At 44.6% G+C, this 25,524-nt stretch overlaps 1 protein-coding gene across 3 annotated transcripts in view; it reads right to left on the bottom strand.

The window, feature by feature from the left end:
• Positions 1 to 25,524, bottom strand: part of MMD (monocyte to macrophage differentiation associated) — a 217,964-nt gene that overhangs the window by 35,833 nt on the left and 156,607 nt on the right. For all 3 annotated transcript variants that reach the window (XM_077458940.1, XM_077458941.1, XM_077458942.1), the window contains one exon: positions 12,942 to 13,023. In XM_077458940.1, coding sequence (XP_077315066.1) covers positions 12,942 to 13,023 — 82 coding nt within the window. The remainder of the gene's footprint in view (positions 1 to 12,941; positions 13,024 to 25,524) is intronic.

Here is a 25,524-nt window from a genome sequence, read left to right as displayed (position 1 = left end):
CTTCCTGTTGTGAAATCAAAAGGCATGTCAAGGCTGGATTCCGGGATAACCAAATATCTCAATACAAGAGTCATAAGTATTCTTCCTCGAATCTTGGCGTGCTTTGTGAATTTCATCCAGATCTGTGCAGTAATCCAACATGAGACTTTGTCTCTGTGCAGAAGCTTCCTGTAATGAAGACCGCTCACTGCTGCTCTCTCTCCTTGTGCAGAGTGACTGGTCTTGTATCCGCCCCCTCCTGTAGTTTTCTGTAGGCATCCTGTAGTGGGTGGAGCCCGTTAGGTCCTTCCCACTGCTCTGCTCTCTGTGCAGGTACAGCACAGTGATGAGGTTATTACTTTTTTTTTTTTTACAAGGTAATAACTGGATTTGTATTTGGATACACCCCCCCCCCCCCCCGAAAGCACCCATCCCCATTTTGGGGGCATGCGGCCTGGTACGGTCCACAGCCACCTTTGTACCCCCCCGTCCACCCTCCTGTCCACAGCCACCTCTGTACCTTCCCTCCTGTCCACAGCCACCTCTGTACCTCCCCTCCTGTCCACAGCCACCTCTGTACCTCCCCTCCTGTCCACAGCCACCTCTGTACCTCCCCTCCTGTCCACAGCCACCTCTGTACCTCCCCTCCTGTCCACAGCCACCTCTGTACCTCCCCTCCTGTCCACAGCCACCTCTGTACCTCCCCTCCTGTCCACAGCCACCTCTGTACCTCCCCTCCTGTCCACAGCCACCTCTGTACCTCCCCTCCTGTCCACAGCCACCTCTGTACCTCCCCTCCTGTCCACAGCCTCTGTACCCCCCTCCTGTCCACAGCCACCTCTGTACCCCCCCTCCTGTCCACAGCCACCTCTGTACCCCCCCCAGCCACAGCCACCTCTGTACCCAGCCACAGCCACCTCTGTACCCCTCCTCCTGTCCACAGCCACTTCTGTACCCCTCCTCCTGTCCACAGCCACCTCTGTACCCCCTCCTGTCCACAGCCACCTCTGTACCCCCCTCCTGTCCACAGCCACCTCTGTACCCCCCTCCTGTCCACAGCCACCTCTGTACCCCGTCACAGCCACCTCTGTACCCAGCCACAGCCACCTCTGTACCCAGCCACAGCCACCTCTGTACCCAGCCACAGCCACCTCTGTACCCAGCCACAGCCACCTCTGTACCCAGCCACAGCCACCTCTGTACCCCCCCTCCTGTCCACAGCCACCTCTGCACCCAGCCACAGCCACCTCTGTGGCTTTGTATTAGCGAAGCACCTTTAACTGAGGTGAACCTGTACTGTTATCATTTCTATGTTAGGATTATTATTTGCTTCATTTATTAGCAGGTGAATATGGCCCTCCATGCATTCACATACATTGAATCCGACTTTTAAGTGGAAAAAGGTTGCTGACCCTTGACTTAGGGTCTTTGCAAAAAAATAAAACAAAAACAAAAAAATAAAAAAACATATATACTGCTTGGGGTTTCTGAGTAATTATTTAGCAAAAAAAATAATGATTTTTACATATAAGAGAGAAGTGTCAGACTTGGCTTGGGAGGCAAGGGGTTAAGCAAATGTGCAAAAAAAAAAAAAAATAAAAAAAAAGGGCTCTGGCAGCAAAAAAATTAAAACACCCGGACCCGTTAAACAGACTTTTTGAATGAGTTCATGAAGAGATGTGCCTTTTCTACCTAATGGACGGACACATTAAAGTAAGCCCGTTGTTATTCCCTGCAAAATCCAGACAAAAGAATTGTGGAGAAAACACGTTTGTGCTTCCAGCGCCACATTATGAAATAATCTCTCTGTCTATGTCCCCTTCATGACCCTCTGGCTGTCAAATCAGATAACAGCTGATCTCTCATCTGTTGGCAATGATTAGGATGACGAGCGATCTGGAGTATTTTCATCATTAGCTGGATACAAAACATTTCAAAAGGAAAAATTTAAAGGCAGATTTTTCAATTGGTCTATTTATAAAATGTACGGAATTAATAAATCACCATTTTAATTTTTTTTTTTTTTTTTTTTTTTTTACATACTGTCACCCATCTGTCTCTGATCACTGTCACGCCATCATAGGATGATGATGTACTGCACTGGTGACAGTTTTGAAAAAAAAAAAAAGTAAAAAAACGTTTAATTCTTCATTTTCCTAAAAAAAAATTTAAGAACAAAAAAAACTTGCCATGCCTCTTCTCGGATTGCGAGCATCATTCGTTCCAGAAACATGCTTGTAATCCAAAGCACTTGTATATCAAAGCGAGATTCATTCCACAACCATTTATTCATAAGTCCTTCAGTTTAAAGTTCATATAAAAGTATCATAGCAATGTGATCAGGTAGTGTAACTATAAAATGTCCATCCACAAATGGAAGCCTCCACAAGGCGATTAGAAGCCAAATCCAGCAGGAGTTACAGAGTATAAAAGAGAAGAGAGGCGCCTCTAATGCCGCGTACACACGAGCGGACTTTTCAACATCCAAAGTCCGAAGGACTGAGTCCGTCAGACTATCCGATCGTGTGTGGGCTGCAACGGACTTTTGACTCGCCAAAGTCCGAAGGACTTTAGAATATGGAACATGCTTCAAATTTTTCCGAAGGAACTCCGCCGGACCCGGTCCCCTTCGAAAAATCCGCTCGTGTGTATGCTACTCCGACGGACTAAAACCGACGCTAGGGCAGCTATTGGCTACTGGCTATGAACTTCCTTATTCGAGCCGAGTCGTACGTCATTACGTTCGAATCCGTCGGAGTTTAGTGTGATCGTGTGTGGCCAAGTCCGCTCAGCCGAAAAGTCTGTCAGAACTCCGTCGGAATTCCAGCAGAACTCCGACGGAACTCCTTCGGAAGTCTGTCGGACATAAGTCCTCTCGTGTGTACGGGGCTTTAGTGTAGCAATATGGTTACATTTAATGAAGGTTCAACATTTAGCAATTCACATGGTTGAGGATTAAAAGGGGCACATTCTAAGTATGCAGGCATCCGGGGAATAGCTTTCCACATAGTCCTTCCTTCATACCGCCAGCTCTCACCGCTGTCAATCGGCAATAGTGACCGGGAAGACTACCCTGCAGTAGAGCGATCTGAAAGCGAGGCTTGAACCGCTCATGGAGCACAGAGTGGAAGGGATGACTTTGATGGTGGTGCAGAGGACGGTCTATGAACAGCTTTTCCGAGGATGCCTGCATACTTAGATGTGCCTCTTTTAATAAACCATGCGAGTTACTAAATGTTGCACCTTCATTAAATGTAACCATATTACTACACTTAGGCTACTTTCACACTGGGGCGTTGCGGTCGCTGGCGGTAAAGCGGCGCTATATTTAGTGCCGATTTACCGTCGTTTTAGTGGCACTATGCGGCCGCTAGCGGGGCAGTTTTAACCCCCACAACCGCTCACAAAGCGCTGCTTTGCAGGTGGGTTTGCAGCGCTGCCTCATTGTTTTCTATGGGAAGGGGCGCTTTAGGAGCAGTAAATACACCGCTCCTACAGCGCTTCAAAGATGCGGCTTGCAGGACTTTTCTGACCGTCCTGCCAGCGCACCGCCCTTGGAGACCCAGCAGCGGCTGTTTCAGGGCGCTTTTCAGGTGCTACTTTTAGCGGTGTAGCGCCTGCAAAGCGCCTCAGTGTGAAAGGGGCCTTATAGGCGCCTCTCCTCTTTTATACTCAGCTGTGAGATGACGCTACTTGTATATTAAGACATCGCTTGTTTATCAAGTCAAAATGTATTTAAAAATTCTGCTGGTCCTGCAAAATGCTCTCAGACCAAGGTTTTACTTTTCTTTCCAAAAAGGGGTCATTTATCTGTACTGTCCTGCCATTCCCATGCCTCAGATCAATGGAGAGATAGATATATATATATATATATATATATCATAGCCTGTGGACTCTAACTTTCCCACAGACTAAATAATAAACACTGATCTGGGTTATTTTCACCAAAGAAATGTAGCAGAATACATTTACGAAGAAAGATTATTTATTTGCAGAATTCTAAAACGGAAACTGAGAAAAATATATATTTTATTCAAACTTTTTGGTCTTTTTTTTCGATTTTTTTATTTTTTGCTAAATAAACAGTGGTTGTTAAACAAAAAACTAAAAAAAAAAATCTGCATGAATAAAAAAAATTAAATAAAAAAAGATTAAATCTCATGGGTACAGTTTTGCATTCGAAGGGTGACAGCACTGAAAGCCTGGGCAGGAAGGGGGTGAAAGTGCCCTGTATTGAAGGGGTTAAAGAGGAACTTGGTTCCTGTTCTTAGAAATTAAAAGTCCTCAGCTACAAATACTAAGGATGAGCTCCGGCGTGTTTGCATGGTCCACGTGCAGAGCCCGCCAGGAAATCGGCGCAGCGCTGCGCTAAACACAGGCAGTGAGATATTGCCCGATCTCTACAGCCGCGCATCGGGGCAATGTTTCACTGCCTGTGATTAGCGCAGCGCTGCACCGACTTCCTGGCGGGCTCTGCACGTGGACCATGTGAACACGCCTGAGCTCATCCCTACTGCTGATTTTAACAAACAGGTACTTACCAGCCCATGGAGCCCAGCACTGTCATCACCAGCTCCACCTTCTTGGATGTGACTTCCTGATGTCTCATAACCGGCTCCCTATTGCACATGCACAACATTGCTCAAAGCTGTAGGGCTGATCCTGCAGCTTCCAGGGACATGTAATGAATCCCAGAAGGCTGCAGGTGAGGGAAGAGAGGTGAACCAACATTATCCTCACCTAGGCTCCCCAAAAAGTGAGGGAGTGATGGTATGCTCTGCTCTAGACACCCCCCAGTAGAGTTCTAGTTCTTTCCACCCACTTCCACTTTTGGTGGCCCTTTTTGGCTTGTGTAAACATGCAGATCTGAGATCTGGCTTGCTACACGCTTGTGTTGTGCCAGTGACTCAAAATGAATACCGAAATCAGATATAGCTAGGGTTGCCACCCGTCCCGGATTCAGCCGTGCAGTCCAGGTTTTGAATCATGTGTCCGGGCTTCTGACCACCTGAAACTCAGACACATTATTCAGACCTGTTTTGGTGATCCACACTGTACCCTGTTTCGGGGTTCAGGAGGCGCACCTTAACGTGAAGACATTTGCCACGTCACTCTGCCGATAGGGCCAATACCTGGAAGCGAGGCTTGGCTTATGATCCTATAACTTTCATATGAAAACGAGGTTTGGCCCGCAACCATAGGACGTTCGTTGCGGATACGTACATCTGACGTTCGTGAGTGATAGTGAGGCTTGGCCTACGTTCCTTTGATTACTAATGTTTGTGACGTCTAAGATGGCCGCTGACCCAAAGTGAGGCTTGGTTAAATATATGGTTATAAAAGGGGTGACGTCACACGCCGCCCGTGCCCCTGGACGACGTAAATTATTACGAAATGCGTAGGGCGGTGCGAACGTGTCGACGTCACCCCAAGTCGTGTTCGTTCTCTGTGGACCAGGAAGGACGGGTTGGTCTTTGCGTTGGCGTGTATCCGGCCGGTGCACGTCTTTGTTTTGAACCTGCTTTTAAAGTCTTTTATGTAAGTGTTCACGTTCGCTTTTAAGAATTAAAGTCATTTGGTTTTACACTATCTGGAGCCTATGTTTTCCCTTATGTGACACCACGTCGAGTTGGGAGTGAGTAACAGCCATAACCCCATTGCGTGGAAGATTCGTGACCATCTGAGGAGGAGGCGCTATCCGGACACCCTTTTGACTGCTACTGCTTGTGGTGACCCTCTGTAACGGGGGGTCGTCTGGATCTGGTAAGGAGCTGATTCATTTATTTCGGTGATGGGATAAGCACACCACATCTTTGGAGAAGATTTTCAATTAGTGTATTTGCAGTTTAGCCGTTTGGAACTTTTCTTTACTGCCGTACCTCATTTGAAGTTTTGTACCACTGGTGTTCATTCACTATATGGACATTTACTTTTTATTTTTATTTTAATTTAATTTTTCAATTTTTGATATATGACTGTATGGACATTACATAGAGTGTTTCTGAACACAGATTTATTATTTTTTCGATAGGTCATTTATGCTTAATAGTGAATATATATGCTTTATATTCTTACCTTTATGGTTCAGGGGTTTATACACAGAGTTTGATACGCATATATTGAGCTCGGGGAATTCACATTATTGATACACATATATTTTTTTGTTTTTTGAATTTAATTGCACTTATCTGTATATGGTTTATACCACGCTTGGAGGTGGTCTTTTGAGACACTAGATACTAAAACCCACAGTGTGGGTCTGGCACTTTCATATACCCTAATCATATTGGGTATTTTGTGGCTAGCGCAGTTCTTTTTCTTTCTATTTCTGTTTGGTGTATTTTTGGTATACATTTGAATTGCAGCTTCCGTTCAACATCATTTGTTTTTTCCCGTAGCGCAGTTTTTCCCCTCTTTTTCCTACATTATTCAGACGAACTGGACTGGACCAGGCACCACAACCGCTCAATGCATGGGTGTGCAGATGGGCTGGGTGTGCCTGGGTACACCCTAAATCATCAGGTCTGCCAACTGTCCATAGGGCTGGCTGCAGTTGCCTAAGCTAAGTGTCTGTGACACACTCTCACGCTGCCCAGAGTCAGCAAAGTCCCCATCTCTCCACCGGGAGAGGAGAGGGCTTGATCTGCCCCCTATCTTCCTGCCTCTACCCCTCTATGTCTGCCCACCAATACTCCCATCCCTGGCATGCTGTGCCTCAGAAAAGGGATGTGTGGGTGGGAAATTTGAAGATACATTGTGGATGGAAGGTGCCGATGCCTGAGCCTCCATCCTCGGGTGAGTGAAGTCTCCCCCTTCCTCCCTTCTCTCTCCTACCTCCGAGTGAGGGAGTACACCAAGGTAAGGAGGACCCAGATAGAGGGGGTGCTCTGCAGAGTCTGATGTAAGGGGGTCTTTGGGAACCATGATTTAAGGGGGGGATGCTGGGAACTCTGACGTAAGTGGGGGCTTCGTGAGCAGGAACCTCCTTCCATCAGAGTTCCCCTTTACATCACAGTCCACAGTGGTCCCCCTTCAGCTAAAGTGTTTGGACTTGGCTTGAAGAAAATGTGGCAAGCCTAGATACAGCCCAGGAACAAGGTTTTACAGAAGGAGCACACAAAACCTTCACCTGGAACCTGCCTTGTCTACAAGCTTTGCATTGGTAATGCAGAAGGTGATGTCAAACACATGGGAAGGGCACAGACATTTCGTCATTACATTGCATTGCATTTTATTGTCTGACTTCAAGGATTATAGAGACGGCTAAGGCTTTCACCTGCAGGGTTAAATTTAAGAAAGCCAAAAGTGTCTGAATCACGCATTATAGAGATGTTGTGATAGCCGTATCTGTCACATCTACAGTGAGCAAACCCTGCTCTACAAGAACACCAAGTGAGTCAGTTTTCATTATACAGCTTACCAATGGATAAGAACCTTAATGAACTGTACAGCAAGCACATGCAAAGCACATAAGCAGTGCACAGGCTGTTAGCTGACCGTACATTCAGAATGTGCAATCCCTTTAGATCACGAGTCTCCGGCTTTCTAAACAAAGAGCCAGTTTCAGACTTTAGGGGTCAGATTGAAGAGGGTGGGAGTAGAAAATGTTGTGTATTCGGTAGGAGTGAATAAATTACAGCAGCTGCAGTCTGTAGGAGGAATAGTTCCCCCTTGGTATCAGTGGAAAGAATAGTACCCCATCACTGGTATCAATGGAAGGAATTTGGCCCCAGCTTTGGTGTCAGTGGGAAGAATAATGCCTCATCATTGGTATAAGTGGGAGGAATAGTGTCTTATGGTTGGTATTACTGTGAGAAATAATACCCCATCATTGGCATCAGTGGGAGGAATAGTTCCCCCGTTGTTGGCATCAGTGGGAGGGATAGTGCCTGCCTTATCATTGGTATCAGTGGGAAGAATAATGCCTTAACATTGGTATCAGTTGGAAGAAGACTGTCTTGTTGTTGGTATCGCTGGGAGGAATAGTTACCCATCATTGATATCAGTGGGAGGAATAGTTCCCTGTTGTTGGTATCAGTGGGAGGAATAGTGCCCCACCAGTGGGAGGAATAGTGCCCCATCATTGGTATCAGTGGGAGGAATAGTGTCCCATCAGTGGGAGGAATAGTGTCCCATCAGTGGTATCAGTGGGAGGAATAGTGCCCCACCAGTGGTAGGAATAGTGTCCCATCAGTGGTATCAGTGGGAGGAATAGTGCCCCACCAGTGGTATCAGTGGGAGGAATAGTGCCCCACCAGTGGTATCAGTGGGAGAAATAGTGCCCCACCAGTGGTATCAGTGGGAGAAATAGTGCCCCACCAGCGGTATCACTGGGAGGAATAGTTCCCCACCAGTGGTATCAGTGGGAGGAATAGTACCCCATCATTGGTATCAGTGGGAGGAATAGTACCGCATCATTGGTATCAGTGGGAGGAATAGTACCCCATCATTGGTATCAGTGGGAGGAATAGTACCCCATCATTGGTATCAGTGGGAGGAATAGTACCCCATAATTGGTATCAGTGGGAGGAATAGTACCCCATCGTTGATATCAGTGGGAGGAATAGTGCCTCATTGGTATCAGTTGGAAGAAGTCTGTCTTATTGTCGATATTGCCGGGAGGAATAGTTACCCATCATTGATATCAGTTGGAGGAATAGTACCCCATCACTGGCATCAGTGGGAGGAATAGTTCCCTATTGTTGGTATCAGTGGGAGGAATAGAGCACCATCACTGGTATTAGTGGGAGGAATAGCGCCTTACCATTGGTATCTGTGTTGCATGGTGCTGCAAAATACGGTGCTAAACCCATTGGTGTACAGTGCACTGCATTCAGCAATGTGGCTTAGTCCCGTGTGTAGACGCACGCACGTAAACAAAGTATAGTGTGAACAGTCTCTTATAGGAGGTCCACATTTAAACAAAAAGATACATCTTTTATGGGTTTACAGTCCACATGGGTTTACTCTCATGCCCCGGCACGCTGCTCTATGACTGAAGAAGATTGATGTCTGATGAATTGCAGTCTTTTAATACTCAACAATTATACAATCTGGGGAATTTGATCATCCAAATATCGACATGTAGAAGCTCTACCCAAACGTGTGACACCATCCTAACGAGGGGAGAACATTCACAAAATGAATGAAATGATGCAGCTGACTCTTGTTTAATTATTTACTCTACTTAGCTCGACAGAAGGAGCCTTTTAGCAATAACACCAAGGATTTCAAATGCTCTTAGCAATCGCTAATGTTCTCCTTCTGTGGTGTGACCACATTTTAGAGCCGTTTCGCAATGCTGAAGCCAAAAGGAAAAGCAGTAAACAACAAAAAAATAATAATCTTTCACTAAACACTTGAAGCATTTAATGGTTGATTGCTTTTTCTTTCCCAAAGTGACCCTGGTATGGAATAGGACCTTCTTTTTAAAAGGGATAAAAGACGAGAGTGGTGAAGAACTATTGACTGGCTCTACAGCAACTGTTCTTGTGGGATCACACTGTGGCCCATCATGTGACCAAATGCTCGGACATTTAGCCCTGTGATCCTTGCTGGACAACAGAATCCTATAAAGCAGTGGTTGTCAACTTGTGAGCTAAAGGGGGCCCTAAATGAGGCCCCTGACATCACCCAAGGGCCGCACATAATATTCAATATACACTATACTGTCAAAAGTATTGGGACACCTGCCCTAACGCGCACATTAACGTTAATGACATCCCAGTCTTAGTCCGTAGGGTTCAATATTGAGTTGTCCTATAACAGCTTCGACCCTTCTGGGAAGGCTGTCCACAAGGTTTAGGAGTGTGTCTATGGGAATGTTTGACTATTCTTCCAAAAGTGCATTTGTGAGGTCAGGCACTGGTGTTGGACGGGAAGGCCTGGCTGGCAGTCTCCGCTCTAATTCATCCCAAGGGTGTTCTATCGGGTTGAGGCCAATCAAGTTCCTCCACCTCAAACTCACTCATCCATGTCTTTATGGACCTTGCTTTGTACACGGGTCCAAATCATTTGGTGGAGGTGGGGATTATGATGTGGGTTTGTTTTTCATGGGTCGTGTTTGGCCCCTTTGTTCCAGTAAAGGGAACCATTAAATCATCAGCATACCAAGAGCTTTTGGACAATTTAATTCTCTCAACTTTGTGGGAACAGTTTGGGGATGGTCCCTTCATTTTCCAACATGACTGCACACCAGTGCACAAAGCAAGGTCCATAAAGACACGGATGAGTGATTTTGGGGTGGAGGAACTTGACTAGTCCTGACCTCAACCCGATAGAACACCTTTGGGATGAATTAGAGCGGAGAATTCAAGTCAGGCCTTTTTGTGCAACATCAGTGCCCGGCCTCACAAATGAGCTTCTGGACGAATGGTCAAACATTCCCATAGACCAGAGGTCTCAAACTGATGGCCCTCCAGCTGTTGAAAAACTACAAGTCCCATGAGGCATTGCAAGGCTGACAGTTAAGAGCAAGACTCCCAAAGGCAATGGCATGATGGGACTTGTAGTTTCGCAACACCTGGAGGGCCACCAGTTTGAGACCCCTGCCATAGACACACTCCTAAACCTTGTGGACGGCCTTCCCAGAAGAGTTGAAGATGTTTTAGCTGCAAAGGGTGGGCCAACTTCATATTGAACCCTACGGGCCAAGACTGGGATTCCATTAAGGTTCATGTGCGTGTAAAGGTAGCCGTTCCAATACTTTTCATAAAATAGTGTATGGCCCAACCTCCACATGCATGCCCCTTAACGCTTTTCGAATTTAAGATATTTGCAGTGTTTGTTGGATTTTATTAGTCGGTTACTGTTTCGGTTGTAGCTTAGCGTTACACAAAAGTGCCTTGAATTTGCTAAAAAACATGTTCACCTTTTACACACAAGTACTTGGGAAAGTCTCTAGTTAAAAATGTCTGTCTCACAAGGTTTTTTTTTTATTTCCTTTTTTACTTCTGGTATGGCGCAGAGCCAAGAGTTTCCCCACAGCCGAGTGCAAGTAAAACTTCATGAGAAACTTACGAGAAAGTACAAAGCAAACACATTATACTACCGCTTGCAAGCCTGCAATTTAAAAAAACGGGGCAATCAGTTGCAGTATCTGTGGGTTTTTCTGTTATATAGGCACTATAGAACATATGGATTTGGTTTCATACATTACCCTTTTTTTTTTCTGGTTTCTTCAACCAGATACATGTACGATGTTATAATGGGTATACAGATGTTTTGCTAGGAAACTGTTTGTAAGGAAAGCTTCCCCTGTGCGCCTTTCTGATTTTATTGTAGGGGTCTAAATTCTGCGCTCAGCCCTGCCCATCTGCCTGGACCCTTTCAAATAAGATTAAAGTGATAGTAAAGGCACTTTTTTTATTTATTTTTTTAATATTAAACATGTTATACTTACCTGCTCTGTGCAATGGTTTTGCACAGAGCAGCCCCGATCCTCCTCTTCTCGGGTCCCCCGCCATCACTGGCCCCTCCCTTCTACACCCACAGAGCAAACAGCTCGCTGTGGGGGTTCCTGAGCCGCTGGCTCTGCGTATCTATTCAGTCAGAGCCGTGGCTCGGCCCCGCCCCTGATCTTTTTTTCATTGGCTCACAGGCTGGGATTGTTCTCTCAGCCAATGAGGAAGCCAAACTCCAGCTAACACTTTATAATTAGTTACAGCAAACAGTGTTTTCCTTTTAGGATAAAGGTTTTACACGAATAAATAAAAGCTGATCATTTTGATCACCTCTGCCAGTGTTAAGCCCCATACACACTATCAGATTTTCTGCTGATTTTGTTCTTCAGATTTACCAAAACCATGTAGTGCAAGGGCCTGCCTGATTGCATACACATTGAAACTCCTAAGGTTTGACCTCATATTATATGGTTTTGATAAATCTGATGGAAGAAATCAGCAGAAAATCTGATAGTGTGTATGGGGCTTAACTAAACCTACAACATTAAAATCAGTCTGTATATGCAGTAAAGCATGCTTGTTATACTCACTGTGGAACCTAAGGGGTTAATACTGCACACTGTGGGGAAAAAAGGCTGTTTGATCCTGTCTTCTCTGATCGTCCACTATCCCCAATCAAACACCTGACAGTACAGATCCTTGGGGGGCACTCTGCACATACTCAGTTTGGTGTGTATTTCTACAGAGCTTTTTTTTTTGGGAGGGTGCATGTGATCAGCACTGTCCAGACAGAGAGTCAGGAGTCAAGCAGCCTCTTAGGACAGTCAGAGGAGAAAACTCATCCCACAAGCTGCTGCTGGTGAGAATTTATATTTACAAAAATAATTGCATTTCCATCTTCTGTGTACTGTGGGAGACCAGATACAGTGAATGCAGGCGCCTGGGTTTAGTAACACTTTAATCACCCCTGCCAGTGTTAAATGGTTTGTCTCATTCATGTAAACTGATACATTCTTCTGGAGAGCTTGAGATTTTGGGAAAAAGAAAAAACAAGACTTGCTGGCTAGATCACCAAATGAAATTAGGGGGGAAAAAAAAGCCTAAAAAAAGTAAAAACGAATACACCTGCATATCTTAGAATTGGTAATGTGCAATATATTACAATTTTAGTTTTGTATTTAATACCGCTTTAAAGTTACGTTGACCATATACTTTTTGTTTTTGAGTTTAATCTTGCTTTATGGCCACTGAAGTGCTCTCAATGGCCAAGAGAGTTGCAGCTGGGCAGGTTTTTTTTTTCTAGTTTAAAAAAAAAAAAAAAAAAAAGAGGGGGGGGGGGACTAAATCAGAAAGGCGCACCAGTTTTTTTTTCTTTTTATGAGGTTAATAAAATAAAGTAAAAAATAAAAAAAAGTAGAAACATTATGGTATTTCTGAAAAAAAATTAAAATCATCAACACACAAATAACACACTTGTCACACCTTCGACAGTATCACTATTTCTGAATGAAAGTTATATTACCCCCCTAAGCAATATGTGAGCTACAGGAATGTACTTACTGCATGTGTGTAGCAGTTGGCAGCATGTTCGTAGCAAGTTGGTTTGTAGCGGCTGTTGGCCGGGGCTCTGTGGTTCATAAACCTGTGGAGAGGAAATTCACACATATTGAGGTTGCCAGTTTCAAGGTGTTGCGTTTTATATGTTGATTCATCAACAACATCCCTTCTCACAGAACAAAAATATACAACAACACAGTTAAAGGGACACTCCTGTAAAAAAAAAAAAAAAACATAAAAATATAAAAATAAAATAGATAGCTGGTGTCAAGCAGTTAAAAGGATTACTTGGCCATGGCCCACAACCAGCCCCCAGCTTTCCCTCTCCCATGCCTCCAGCCCCCTGCAGATGCCTTAATATCTCATACTGCCTCCCAGCTCCCATAGTGCCCACAGTCTCCCATAGTGCTCCACAGGACTGGTAACATGGGGTGGGCAGGAGGGGCGGATGCCCTGGGCTCAATGGTTTATTTCAGGGATGTGGGCGCCAACCCTAAGGTAAAGGGGGGGGGGGCGTAGTTTGACATCTTTGCCCTGGGCGATGGATGGTCTTGCCCTGGCACTGGTGGTCCACAGTGCACCCAGGCCCCCTGAGAGCCCTCACTTTAAAGGAACACAAGGGGGTGCCAGCTACGTGCAAAATCGATGGGTTTATTACGATTAAAAAGCCAAATTCAAACACACAAAAATATAAAATCAAATAGTTCATCTGCAGCCATGCCACATTGGATGGAAGCCATCCACCAAAAGAGCCGCATGTGACAGAAAACAGCGTGTAATCAGTGAGGAAACCAAGTCCAATGTTCCAGGGAGGTGAGGGGAGCAACTGTGGGACACAAGGCAGGATGTGATGTCACACCTGGGGCGGGCTGGATGCTATTGTGATACGTTTCAGAACGCCTATTGATTCCTTTGACAAACCAATCAGTCTTCACACTGCTGCCCAGCCTCCCACACTGCGCCCTCAGCCTGCGAAAGAGCCTCCGGTCCTCCATAGTGCCCCAAATTTCCAACATGGTTTCCCAGACTCTTCCAGAAACCTGGCCACCAGGTCTGCTAATCCACTCAAGAGCCCCCATACCACAACCCCACAGTGACGCCCAGCCCCATCAAGAGGCTTTCAGCATTTCAATGCATGTTTTGCATTTTTATAGCTTTCTAGGAGGAGTATAACCGTTATTCTTTACTGTTGGGGCATGGAACGTTTTGGAAGAATGGGCCTTGGTCTCAAAAAGGTTGAGAACTACTACTCTGCCAGACCTTTTCTGGGCTTTATAAGTACCTAAGTCACCCAAAATCAGTGCATGTAAAGCTAGGCCATGTGCCTGAGATGAGCTAATGGACAACCACCTAAAGCCTTTGGCATCTACAGACAGCTCCAAACCATGGTTCTACAGGAGGCAGAATTGTTGAAAAGGGTCTGAAAGCCTAATATCTACTGATCCCCTTCAGATCTTTTGATTGTCTGAGTTGCATAAAGGACCAAGCAAGGAATGATGCACATATAGCTCAAACATTGAAAGAGTTTTTTTGAATCTAGTTTCCAGGTCAGCAATACTTTAGTTGCTCCTGATATGATCAACATGTACAAATATATAAGGGGTCCATATAGTGAACTTGGTGTCTAGTTATTCACTTTACAGTCAACAAAGAGGACAAGGGGGCACTCTTTACGTCTAGAGGAAAAGAGATTTCATCTCCAAATACGGAAAGGTTTCTTCACAGTAAGAGCTGTGAAAATGTGGAATAGACTCCCTGCAGAGGTGGTTCTGGCCAGCTCAGTGGATTGCTTTAAGAAGGGCCTGGATTATTTCCTAAGTGTACATAATATAACTTGGTACTGACATTTATAGGTAAAGTTGATCCGGGGAAAATCCGATTGCCTCTCGGGGGATCAGGAAGGAATTTTTTTCCCCTGCTTTAGCAAATTGGATCATGCTCTGCTGGGGTTTTTTGTCTTCCTCTGGATCAACTGTGGGTATAGAATTGGGTATATGGGATTGTATGATATTATTATTATTATATATATATATTTTTTTTTTTGTGGTTGAACTGGATGGACTTGTGTCTTTTTTCAACCTGACAATGTATATGGCCCCATACATATCTATGAGGTGCAGGTGTGGTCAGCTAAAAAGAGATCATCTACAGGAGGTGAAGTACACAATGCAGCAGGATGCAGCTCTCCTACAGAGGTAATTAAGTTGAGTTTCCATTATACATAGTGTTGTGTGTCAATGTATGTCAACCATACATTGCCTTGAAAAAAATATTCATACCCCTTGATATTTTCTATATTTTGTCATGTTACAACCAAAAACCAAACTTTTAGTGGGATTTTACACAAAGTGTCACATAATTGTGAACTGGAAGGAAAATTTTCAAAATGTTTTACAAATAAATGTGAAAAGTGTGGCATCAGTCAATATTTTGTAGAGCCACCTTTACATGAAAACAGAAACAGTTGGGTGGAGGTTTGTTTCACCCTTCGGGCTGGTTTACACTTGCTTCAAAACATGGCTTTGGACACGCTTTCTTAAAGCTCTCTCATTTGCTTGGTGCTTCAGTAGGCTTCGATGAGCCTTTGGTGAGGCTTCGTCGGGCTTCAGTGTGGCTTCAAGCGAGCTTTGACATAGACTTCTATGGAGGCTTTGAAGCACAACTAAAGCGACATGGGGTATAATTTTTGAGGCGAAGCAAAGCAAGTGCAAGGTGTAAACAGGACTATAAGCTAAACTTTTTATTTAGTGACAGAAGCTTTGACTGGCATTCAGAAAGCTTTAAACAAAGCGTGTCCGAAGCCTTGTTTTAAAGCAAGAGTAAACTAGCCCTTAAAGAGGAAGTAAACCCTGATGGGTTTACTTCCTCTTTCATTCCCTGCAAAGGCAAAGCATAATGGACTACTATGCATTGCATAGTAGCCCATTATGCGTCACTTACCTGACACAGGAGCCAGCGAAGTCACCGCTGTCCCCTGTAGTCCGGCGCATCCATCTTTTCGGTGGGGTCTCGCAGCTCCGCCGCTGTCATTCGGCGGAGCCGCGATGACGTCACTCCCGCGCATGCGCACGGGAGCCGACACGCGCGGCAGCTCCGTTGTTGGAAATGCCGCGCTTAGTGGGCCTGCGCGCCGCTGTGTACGGCGCATGTGCCGTAGACAGCGGTGCCCGTCTTCGGGCAAATATCTCCTAAACCGTATAGGTTTAGGAGATATTTCTTGGACCTACAGGTAAGCCTTAATCTAGGCTTACCTGTAGGTCAAAGTGGTTTGTAAGGGTTTACAACCACTTTAAGGCTCATTTACACTTGCTTCGGCTTCAACACGCATTACAGTTACATTTGCTTCCAAACAAGGCTTCAGACAAGCTCTCTGAATGCTAGTCAAAGCTCCTGTCACTAAATAAAATGGTTATCTCACAGTCCTGTTTACACCTTGCCTTTGCTTCAAAAATTATACCTCATGTAGCTTTAATGGTACTTCAAAGCATCTTCAAAGCCTCCATAGAAGTCTATGGCAAAGCTCTCTTGAAGCCCCACCAAATGCTCATCAAAGCCCCATCGAAACCCCACAAAATCCTAATCGAAGCCCCAGCAAAGCCTCATCGAAGCCCCAGCAAAGCCTCATCGAAGCCCCAGCAAAGCCTCATCGAAGCCCCAGCAAAGCCTCATCGAAGCCCCAGCAAAGCCTCATCGAAGCCCCAGCAAAGCCTCATCGAAGCCCCAGCAAAGCCTCATCGAAGCCCCAGCAAAGCCTCATCGAAACCCCACAAAATCCTAATCGAAGCCCCAGCAAAGCCTCATCGAAGCCCCAGCAAAGCCTCATCGAAGCCCCAGCAAAGCCTCATCGAAGCCCCAGCAAAGCCTCATCGAAGCCCCAGCAAAGCCTCATCGAAGCCCCAGCAAAGCCTCATCGAAGCCCCAGCAAAGCCTCATCGAAGCCCCAGCAAAGCCTCATCGAAGCCCCAGCAAAACCTCACCGAAGCCCCAGCAAAGCCTCACAGAAGACCCAGCAAAGCCTCACAGAAGACCCAGCAAAGCCTCATTGAAGACCCAAGCAAAGGCAAGGTGTAAACAGGACTGTAAGCTAACCATTTTATTTAGTGACAGGAGCTTTGACTGGCGTCCAGAGAGCTTTAACAAAGCATGTCCGAAGCCATGTTTTGAAGCAAGTGTAAACTAGCAGTTAATGTGTGTTGAAGCTGAAGCAAGTGTAAATTAACCCATCAGGTGTTTTTGAAATCAATCTTGATTCTTGCATAGGTCAGAGGGAATCTGCATCCCTCCTACTCAGCTCCCTTGGCTCAGATATGGAGATGAAATAGGACAAATGACAGAGCTAAAAAAAAAATGCTGATAAGAAAAGTATTTAGACAAAAAAAAAAAAAAGAAGAAAATGATGCTGCAATGCTTAGCGAACCATGTATTGTGTGCCTGATTAATTGGGGGCAATTGGATTAACCACCACTTTAAGGTGAATGCTCCCAGGATCTAGGATCTAGTGAGGCCTAGTCGTTACTGCTCACCTCCACCATCACAGAAGTGAGCTTTTTCTCAGATTCAAACCCCCTCACATACTCTCTCTCTCTCCCTTGAAGCAGTAGCTCTAAGCTCAGCATTTTAGAGATAACTTCTGTTGTGGAGGAGGTAAGCAGTAGGTAGGCCTCACTTAGCAACATCCTGAGAGTATTCCAGTCAGGCTTCACGGGGTGCGTAAATGGCCCTGACCTATAGCAAGGACAAAATTCAACATCAGAGATGCAAAGTTTGTTTTTAGCTATGGATGCTCCTTATAGGCAGTTTTTTTGGTAGAGGTGAACTAACCCTTTAACCTGCTGATTCTGCCAGTAAGACACTTTCCTGTCCAATGCTCACTCCCTGCACTGTATTTATGGCAGAGCGTTGTCACCCTAGGTTGCTCTCCTGGTTTGGGCTACAAACACCACCCTTAATCTCCATTAGACAGGGGGGACATTATGTGTAGTTCACATAAAATTGCCAAATGCATGCTTGCCATCACCCTTGTACAGCCTCATGTATAAATATGAAGGAAAGGCATGTCTTCTTACCCACAGCAACCAATCAACATCTCCCTCAGCAGAACCATGAAAGAGAACACACAACTGATTGCCGTGGGCAACACAAACGCTTCTTCCTCCAGATACTTTCTACGTGAGCCTTGGTGTCTCTCAGGATTTTTTATTTTTACATATAAAAGCCTCCTGTTGCCATAGCAACCTTGCATCCCCCTCCGCTAAGAAGGACAGGTAAGAGAAAAATCTCGACTGTCCGATTACTAAAGCACTGACGGAACATTGTTCTAAATATAGAAGGTAAAATTCATTAACCCGAGTTCCCTTTTCAATCAGGCTCATGCAAAGCCCAAGCAAACAACGGAGCCGGCCAGAGTATTTACCAGTGATCTCAGCCTACCGCGCTGGGAACAGCAGTCTGGCGTTCGCAGCTAATGAAAGCCAGAAATGGTTACTGTAAATACATCGATGTTCCTCAACAAAGCTGTTTCTCCTTATATGCCCAATTCTGGGGCTTGAAATAGTTTCTCTACAGCAAGTGACAAACAAGCAGTCATTTCTGATCCGTCAAAGCCAATAATTACAGGATCTAGCCGTCACTTTACAAGCATCAAGAGCTCAAAGCAATAGTGCTATATGCGAGTGTGTGTATGTAAATAAAAAAAAAAAAAAAAAAAAAAATGTATATATATATATATATATATATATATATATATATATATATATATATATATATATATATATATATATATATATCATTTTTTTTATTAGCACTAAAGCTGCTGTATGCTCCCATCTGCAGCCCAGCATTAGTGAACGGCATATAAAACAAAGCCATCATATCAAAAGCCACAAAGAACAGAGCCCATCATGTCAATGGCCACGTAGAATACTGTAGAACGCATAATATCAATTGCTACATACAGAGACTGTTATATCAAAGGACACATATAACAGAGCTGGTCATATCAAAGGCCACAAAGAAGAGAGAAGTACCACATTTATTGGCGTATAACACGTACATTCATTTTAAGAGTTTCAGGATAAAAACTAAAATTTTAATTAAGGAACTTTGAAGCAAAATAAGGGTCAGTGCCCATCTGAAGCCTCACCATTGTCATCAATGCAGCCTTATCAATGCCCATCTGCAGCCTCACAAGTGCCATCAATGCAGCCTAAACCATTGCCATCAATGCAGCAGTCTCACCATTGCCATCAGTGCATCCTGATTGATGCCCATCTGCAGCCTAGAGGGGACAGGGAGGGGACGGGACCAGTGCCAATAGATTACATACAGTGAAAATCTAATATGATAGAACAATGGTCCAATGGCGGACCAGGAGACTGGAATTCCTATTACAGAGGCCACCAAGTAAACAGGATATTCTCACTGTATGTAATCTGACAGCGCTCGTCCCACCCCCCTCCCTGTCCCCTCCGAGGCAGTTAAAATTGAAGTATTGCCGTATAAAACGCACATGCCATTTGCACCCGATTTTTCGGGTGAAAAGGTGAGTGTTATATGCCAATAAATACAGTAATATTAATGGTATTTATATTTTATTCTCCATATCATACTTTAATAATATTCATTAGTTTTTCAACACAGAGTACCCTATTGATACCTGTGATAATTAATATTAATATAGCCCTATTCCTTGGGCTGCTCTTTCCTTTGAGGAACAAATATAGAGAAGGCAAACATTTAGGTCAGAGTGGTAGATGTGAAAGGGAAGTGAGGAAGAAAGTAATGATTCAATACGAGTTCTCAAAAGTCAGAGTTTATGAATTGTCCTGCAACATGCAGATATTTAGATTCCATAGATGATCTTTGGATAAAATTGCTGTCTTTTCAAGGCACCTATGAACTTAATTAAAAGGGAATCTGCAGTATTTTAAAGTTTTGTTTTTAAATGTACAGTATCTGACAGAAGTGAGTACACCCCTCACATTTTTGTAATTATTTCATTCTATCTTTTCATATGACAACACTGAAGAAATGACACTTTGCTACAATGTAAAGTAGTGAGTGTACAGCTTGTATAATAGTGTAAATTTGCTCTCCCCTCAAAATAACTCAACACACAGCCATTAAAGTGGTTGTAAACCCTTACAAACCATTTTGACCTACAGGTAAACCTAGATTAAGGCTTACCTGTAGGTCCAAGAAATATCTCCTAAACCTACACAGTTTAGGAGATATTTGCCAAAACACAGGCACCGCTGTCTACGGCGCATGCGCGGTAGACAGCGGCGCGCATGCGCACTGAGTGCGCCGCTGTCAACGGCGATATGCCACGAGTGGCGGCTCCCGTGCGCATGCGCGGGAGTGACGTCATCGTGGCTTCGTCGAATGACAGCGCCGGAGCAGCGAGACCCACCGAGAAGATGGAGGCTCCGTACACAAGGGGACAGCGGTGACATCGCTGGCTCCTGTGTCAGGTAAGTGACACATAATGGACTACTATGCGATGCATAGTAGCCCATTATGCGTTACCTTTGCAGGGAATCAAAGAGGAAGTAAACCCATTAGGGTTTACTTCCTCTTTAATGTCTAAACCACTGGCACTAAAAGTGAGTACACCCCTAAGTGAAAACATCCAAATTGGGCCCAAAGTGTCAATATTTTGTGTGGCCACCATTATTTTCCAGCACTGCCTTAACCCTCTTGGGCATGAAGTTCACCAGCGCTTCACAGGTCACCACTGGAGTCCTCTTCCCCTCCCCCATGATGACATCACAGAGCTGGTGGACGTTGAGGATTCAGCCATTAATGTCTAAATCGTATTATAACACTATACAAATGTATTTCTTCAGTGTTGTCACATGAAAAGATAATAAAATATTTACAAAATGTGAGGGGTAAACTCACTTTTGTGAGATACTGTACATATGAATGTGATCAACATAATGTAATGCTTGAAATATAAAAAATTCAGTGTATCTAAAGCTATTATTTTTCTTTAGGATGACTAGCGAAGGAAAGGGGTAGAATCTGTCAGATTGTTGTTGCTGTTTGTAACACCGCTGGGGAGATTCACTCTCTCCATTTGTCCTGGTGACCAGGAAAGAAAAAGGGGAAACTTAAAAATTGTGAGTTTCCACCAAAACAAAAAACAGCAAAAATCTTCCAAAAAAAAAATCTAAAAAACAGAGCAAAAAATCTACCAGTTCAAGAAAGGGAAAGGTTGAGGATAGTACAAATAATGAACATTTTTTTTTTTTTTTTTGGGTAAACCGTGAAGAAGAGGAAAGTGGAAGACAGCAGAGAATAGGACAGCATGTACAGGTAAGGAGTGTGCAGGATGTAATGGTGGATCAAATGTGCAAAAAATGAGTATGGAGGATCTAATGGCCAGTATCTGGAGGAGGGCAGTATGGTCAAAGGAGAAATGTGGAAGGTATACACACAAAATATCAAAATCTGACAGAGGTCCTCAACTCCCTGCCATCAATCCCATGGGAGACCTACTGCAGGAGAAGACAAGGACTCTAAGGTAAGAGTTAGGTCTCTGAACAAAAGTTCCCAGCTCACTTACAAGCCAGCCTGCAACAAACTGAAATTGACTTGTCTAACAGCTTATGTTAAACACAAGGGGTTTAGTTTGCACACATTGTATTTGTATTTACATTGTAAATATATACATAAGCTGTAGAGGACATGTCACGGCACCCCAGTGTAGTGAAGTCCCAACTCTATAAATTTGGGAGTCTCCAAAGTTGGAGCCCATATATAATAATGGATAAATTAAGGGCAGGTATGACTGGAGGGAGCCCACCCCTTCTTAAAAAGGCACAGGGATGCACTGGACACTCAGCAATAGCACAATGGCAGCAAAGGTATGCAGTTTGCTCCTGCACCAATCCCTTGCTCTACTTCCCTCCCTGGGAGATCGATGGAAATCAAGGAGCTGGGAACTGACATCAGCACTAAACATGTGTCAGCCATGGATATCTGTGTGTGCTGGGAGTTGACCCAAAGAAAAAAGGAAGGATATATTAGTGTGAGGTCAATAAGGTGCAGGGATCTGAGCCAACAGGTTATTGAAGTGGCAGGCATTGAAGTTGTGTATTTATGAGAGGGGGGCTGCAGGCACCGTAGATATGATGTCAGGGAATCTCAAGGTGAGCTGCTAAGGGTTGTTAAGCAGTTGGGAGGTGTGTAAAGAGGTTGCAGGGAGAACGGCACGAAATGAACAGTAATGAAATGTTGCCCCAGGGATTTAATTTGCCTTCAGAGATTCAATCTGGCTGGAAGGGTTGCAGAGCTGTGGGGAGAGATGGTATCCTTCAGGAATATGATTTGGCTCAGAGGGATGGGATCTCTGTGGACTTGCTATGCTGAAGGATGCGGAGCTGTTTCCCCCAAAGCTATTGTGTTCTTCTGGCTGGAGGAAGGAGGCGCGGGAAGTCAACCCTACTGGGAGAACACACAGTGATTATTGTTAGCGGCTATACTTGGGGAGATCAACATGCCCACACATGGTTCGAATCTCGGCCATTCCCTGCTGAACCATCTATGACCTGCTTTACTTAGCTTTTATATTATTATGGAAGGAATGAAGGAAAGACACAAACACAGTTTGGGGAAGGCCTTTTTCTGTTCCAGTATGGCTGTACCCCTGAGCACAAAGCCAAATCTACAGATGCACAGTGACATTGTTTGACCAGTTTGGTGTGGAGGAACTAAGAGCCTTGACCTCAGCCCACCTGAACACCTTTAGGAGGAATTGAAATGCGGATTATTAAATCGGGTCTTCTTGTCCAACATCAGTACTTCATCTCACAAAGGCTTCTGTAGCTGAAGGTCTACAAATTCCCACAAACACACTCCAAAGTTTTGTGGAAAGTCTTCCAGAGAAGAGTGGAGGCTGTGATAGACACAGGGGGTCCAACTTTGGAATAATGCCCATGGTTTTGTAAGCTTGAGTAGATGTGATGATCCGGTACCTACAAACTTTTGTTAATATAATGTATATACATGAAAGATCTGCCCTTTGTGTTTGCCAACAAGGGTTTTGCCACAAAGTACTAAGTCATGTTTTGCGAAGGGGTCAAATCCTTATTCCACTCAATTTCTAACTTTTTTGAAATGCGTTTTTTTTTTTGTTAGTCTCTCACTGTTAAAATAAACCTACCATTAAAATTATAGACTGCTTATTTCTTTGTCCGTGGGCAAATGTAGAAAATCAGCAGGGATCAAATACTTTTTCCCCTCACTGTATGTTAAATGTCCACATCCTATAACCCTAGTATGGAATAATACATTTTTTTTTTTAAAAAGTCACTTTTTCTACAAGGTTAAAAAAAATTGTATTGAGATCTGAAATCTGCAAACAAGCACAAAGACGCACATAAAAAATGCTTGGCATGGTCTACATGAAATAACCTTTTCACGGTCATCTACGAATTCCTAAATACCTAAATTTGTGGAGCCAGCTCTAACTTTGTATTTCGAAGCCAAGTGTCTTGCCTGTCCCTTGCTTAAAGGTGAAAAGGAAGAACAGAAGAGGCCATTGTTTACCAGAAACACCGTCAGCATCCAAATAATATTGATGCAAATTGTGTCCTAAGCCCTTGGACAATGTGCTTTCCAGGAGAAATTCAAATTAGGATTGTCGTAATTGGAATTACAATATGTATGGCGACTCTTAAAGCAGACCATGCACTGAATGGCAATGCCCAAGTCTTACATGAGGCATAAAAGGGGAGAAAAAAAAAAAAAAACGCTGAAAATATACTTACCGTAGCCCCAGATTCCACCCTGGAGAAGGTGACCTCATGGTCCTTCTGGTGAGGTCTTGATTGTGGGGTATCCCATATTTCGGGACTGGAAATGTCTTCTCATGGTTCCCAGGATCTTGATAGAAGGAGTATGAGGTCACCTCCACCAAGGCTCAACTGGCAGAACCTGGGAAGGGGGGGGAGGGGTACAGTAAGAATATTTCCTACTTTCCCCACTTTTATGCAGGGGTTGTACATGGGAGAGGGAAGTCTTATGTAATAAAAGGTAGAAATAAGCAAAAGTTAAGATGGAACATTTTTGTTAAAGTGGAACTACAGGCAAACTTTTTTGTTGTTGGATAGAATAAGGGAGGGTTATAACCCCTGCCAGTTTATTTTTTGCCATCTGTGTCCCATTGGGGAGATTTCCCTTCACTTCCTGTTCCATACCCAAAACAGGAAGGGAGAAGATATTCCCTGCAAGTTAAGGGAATCCCTTGGTCACCAGAACTAGTTTCCCCATTGAACCGGGTTGGACCCCTTTTGCCTTCAGAACTTCCTCAATTCTTAAAGCGGGAGTCCGCCGTTTTTTTTTTTTTTTTTTAAAAGCCAGCAGCTACAAATACTACAGCTGCTGACTTTTAAAATAATGACACTTACCCGCCCAGCGCGCCCGCGATGTCAGCACCCGAAGCCGATCTCTCGATCGTCTCTCGGGTGCTGCCGCCGCCATCTTGGGTATGGGAATCAGGAAGTGGAGCCTTTCGGCTTCATTTCCTGGTTCCCTACTGCGCATGCGCGAGTCGCGCTGCGCAATAAGGATGGTCCCCGCTGTCTCTGGGATCCGTGTGTTTCCCAGCAGGCAGTGGGGGAAGTTCGGAAAGGGGCGTTGATTCTGCGGAAAGGGGCGTAGCTTCTGCAGAATCTACGCCGGAAGTGGGTGCAGATACCTGTACTGTACAGGTACCTGCACCCCCCTCCCCCCTGAAAGGTGGCAATTGTGGCCCCGGAGGGGGGGGGGGGTTCCAATGAGCGGAAGGTCCACTTTAGGGTGGAGCTCCGCTTTAATGGCATAGATACAACAAGGTGTTGGAAACATTCCTCAGAGATTTTGGTCCACAGTGACATGATGGCATCACGCAGTTGCTGCAGATTTGTCAGCTGCACATCCATTATGCTAATCTCCAGTTCCACCAAATGCCAAAGGTGCTCTATTGGAGTGAGATCTGGTGACTGTAGAGGCCATTGGAGTACAGTGACCTCATTGTCATGTCCAAGAAACCAGTGGTGAGATGATTGGAGCTTTGTGACATGGTGCATTATCCTGCTGGAAGGAGCCATCAGAAGATGGGGACACTGCAGTCATAAAGGGATGGACATGATCAGCAACAATACTCGGGTAGGCCGTGGTGTTTAAACAATGCTCAGTTGATACCAAGGGGCCCAAAGCATGCCAAGAAAATATCCCCCCTACCATTACACCACCACCAGCCTGAATCGTTGATACAAGGCAGGATGGATCCATGCTTTTATGCTGTTTATGCCAAATTCTGACCCTACCATCTGAATGTCACAGCTGAAATCGAAATTCATCAGACCAGGCATCGTTTTTACATTCTTCTGTTGTCCAATTTTGGTGAGCCTGTGCAAATTGTAGCCTTGGTTTCCTGTTCTTAGCTGACAGGAGTGGCACCTGGTGTGGTCTTCTGCTGCTGTAGCCCATTTGCTTCAAGGTTCGATGTGTTAGTCATTCAGAGATGGTATTCTGCATACCTTGTATGTTGTAACGAGTGGTTATTTGAGTTACTGTTGCCTTTCTATCATCTCAAACC

The sequence above is a fragment of the Lithobates pipiens genome, unplaced genomic scaffold (assembly GCF_037356315.1).
Source record: "Lithobates pipiens isolate NorthernLeopardFrog02 unplaced genomic scaffold, aLitPip1_a1.2 Scaffold_28, whole genome shotgun sequence".
Classification (NCBI taxonomy): domain Eukaryota; kingdom Metazoa; phylum Chordata; class Amphibia; order Anura; family Ranidae; genus Lithobates; species Lithobates pipiens.
The sequence above is the reverse complement of the archived record's forward strand: the minus strand, read 5'-3'. Positions and strand labels throughout refer to the sequence as shown.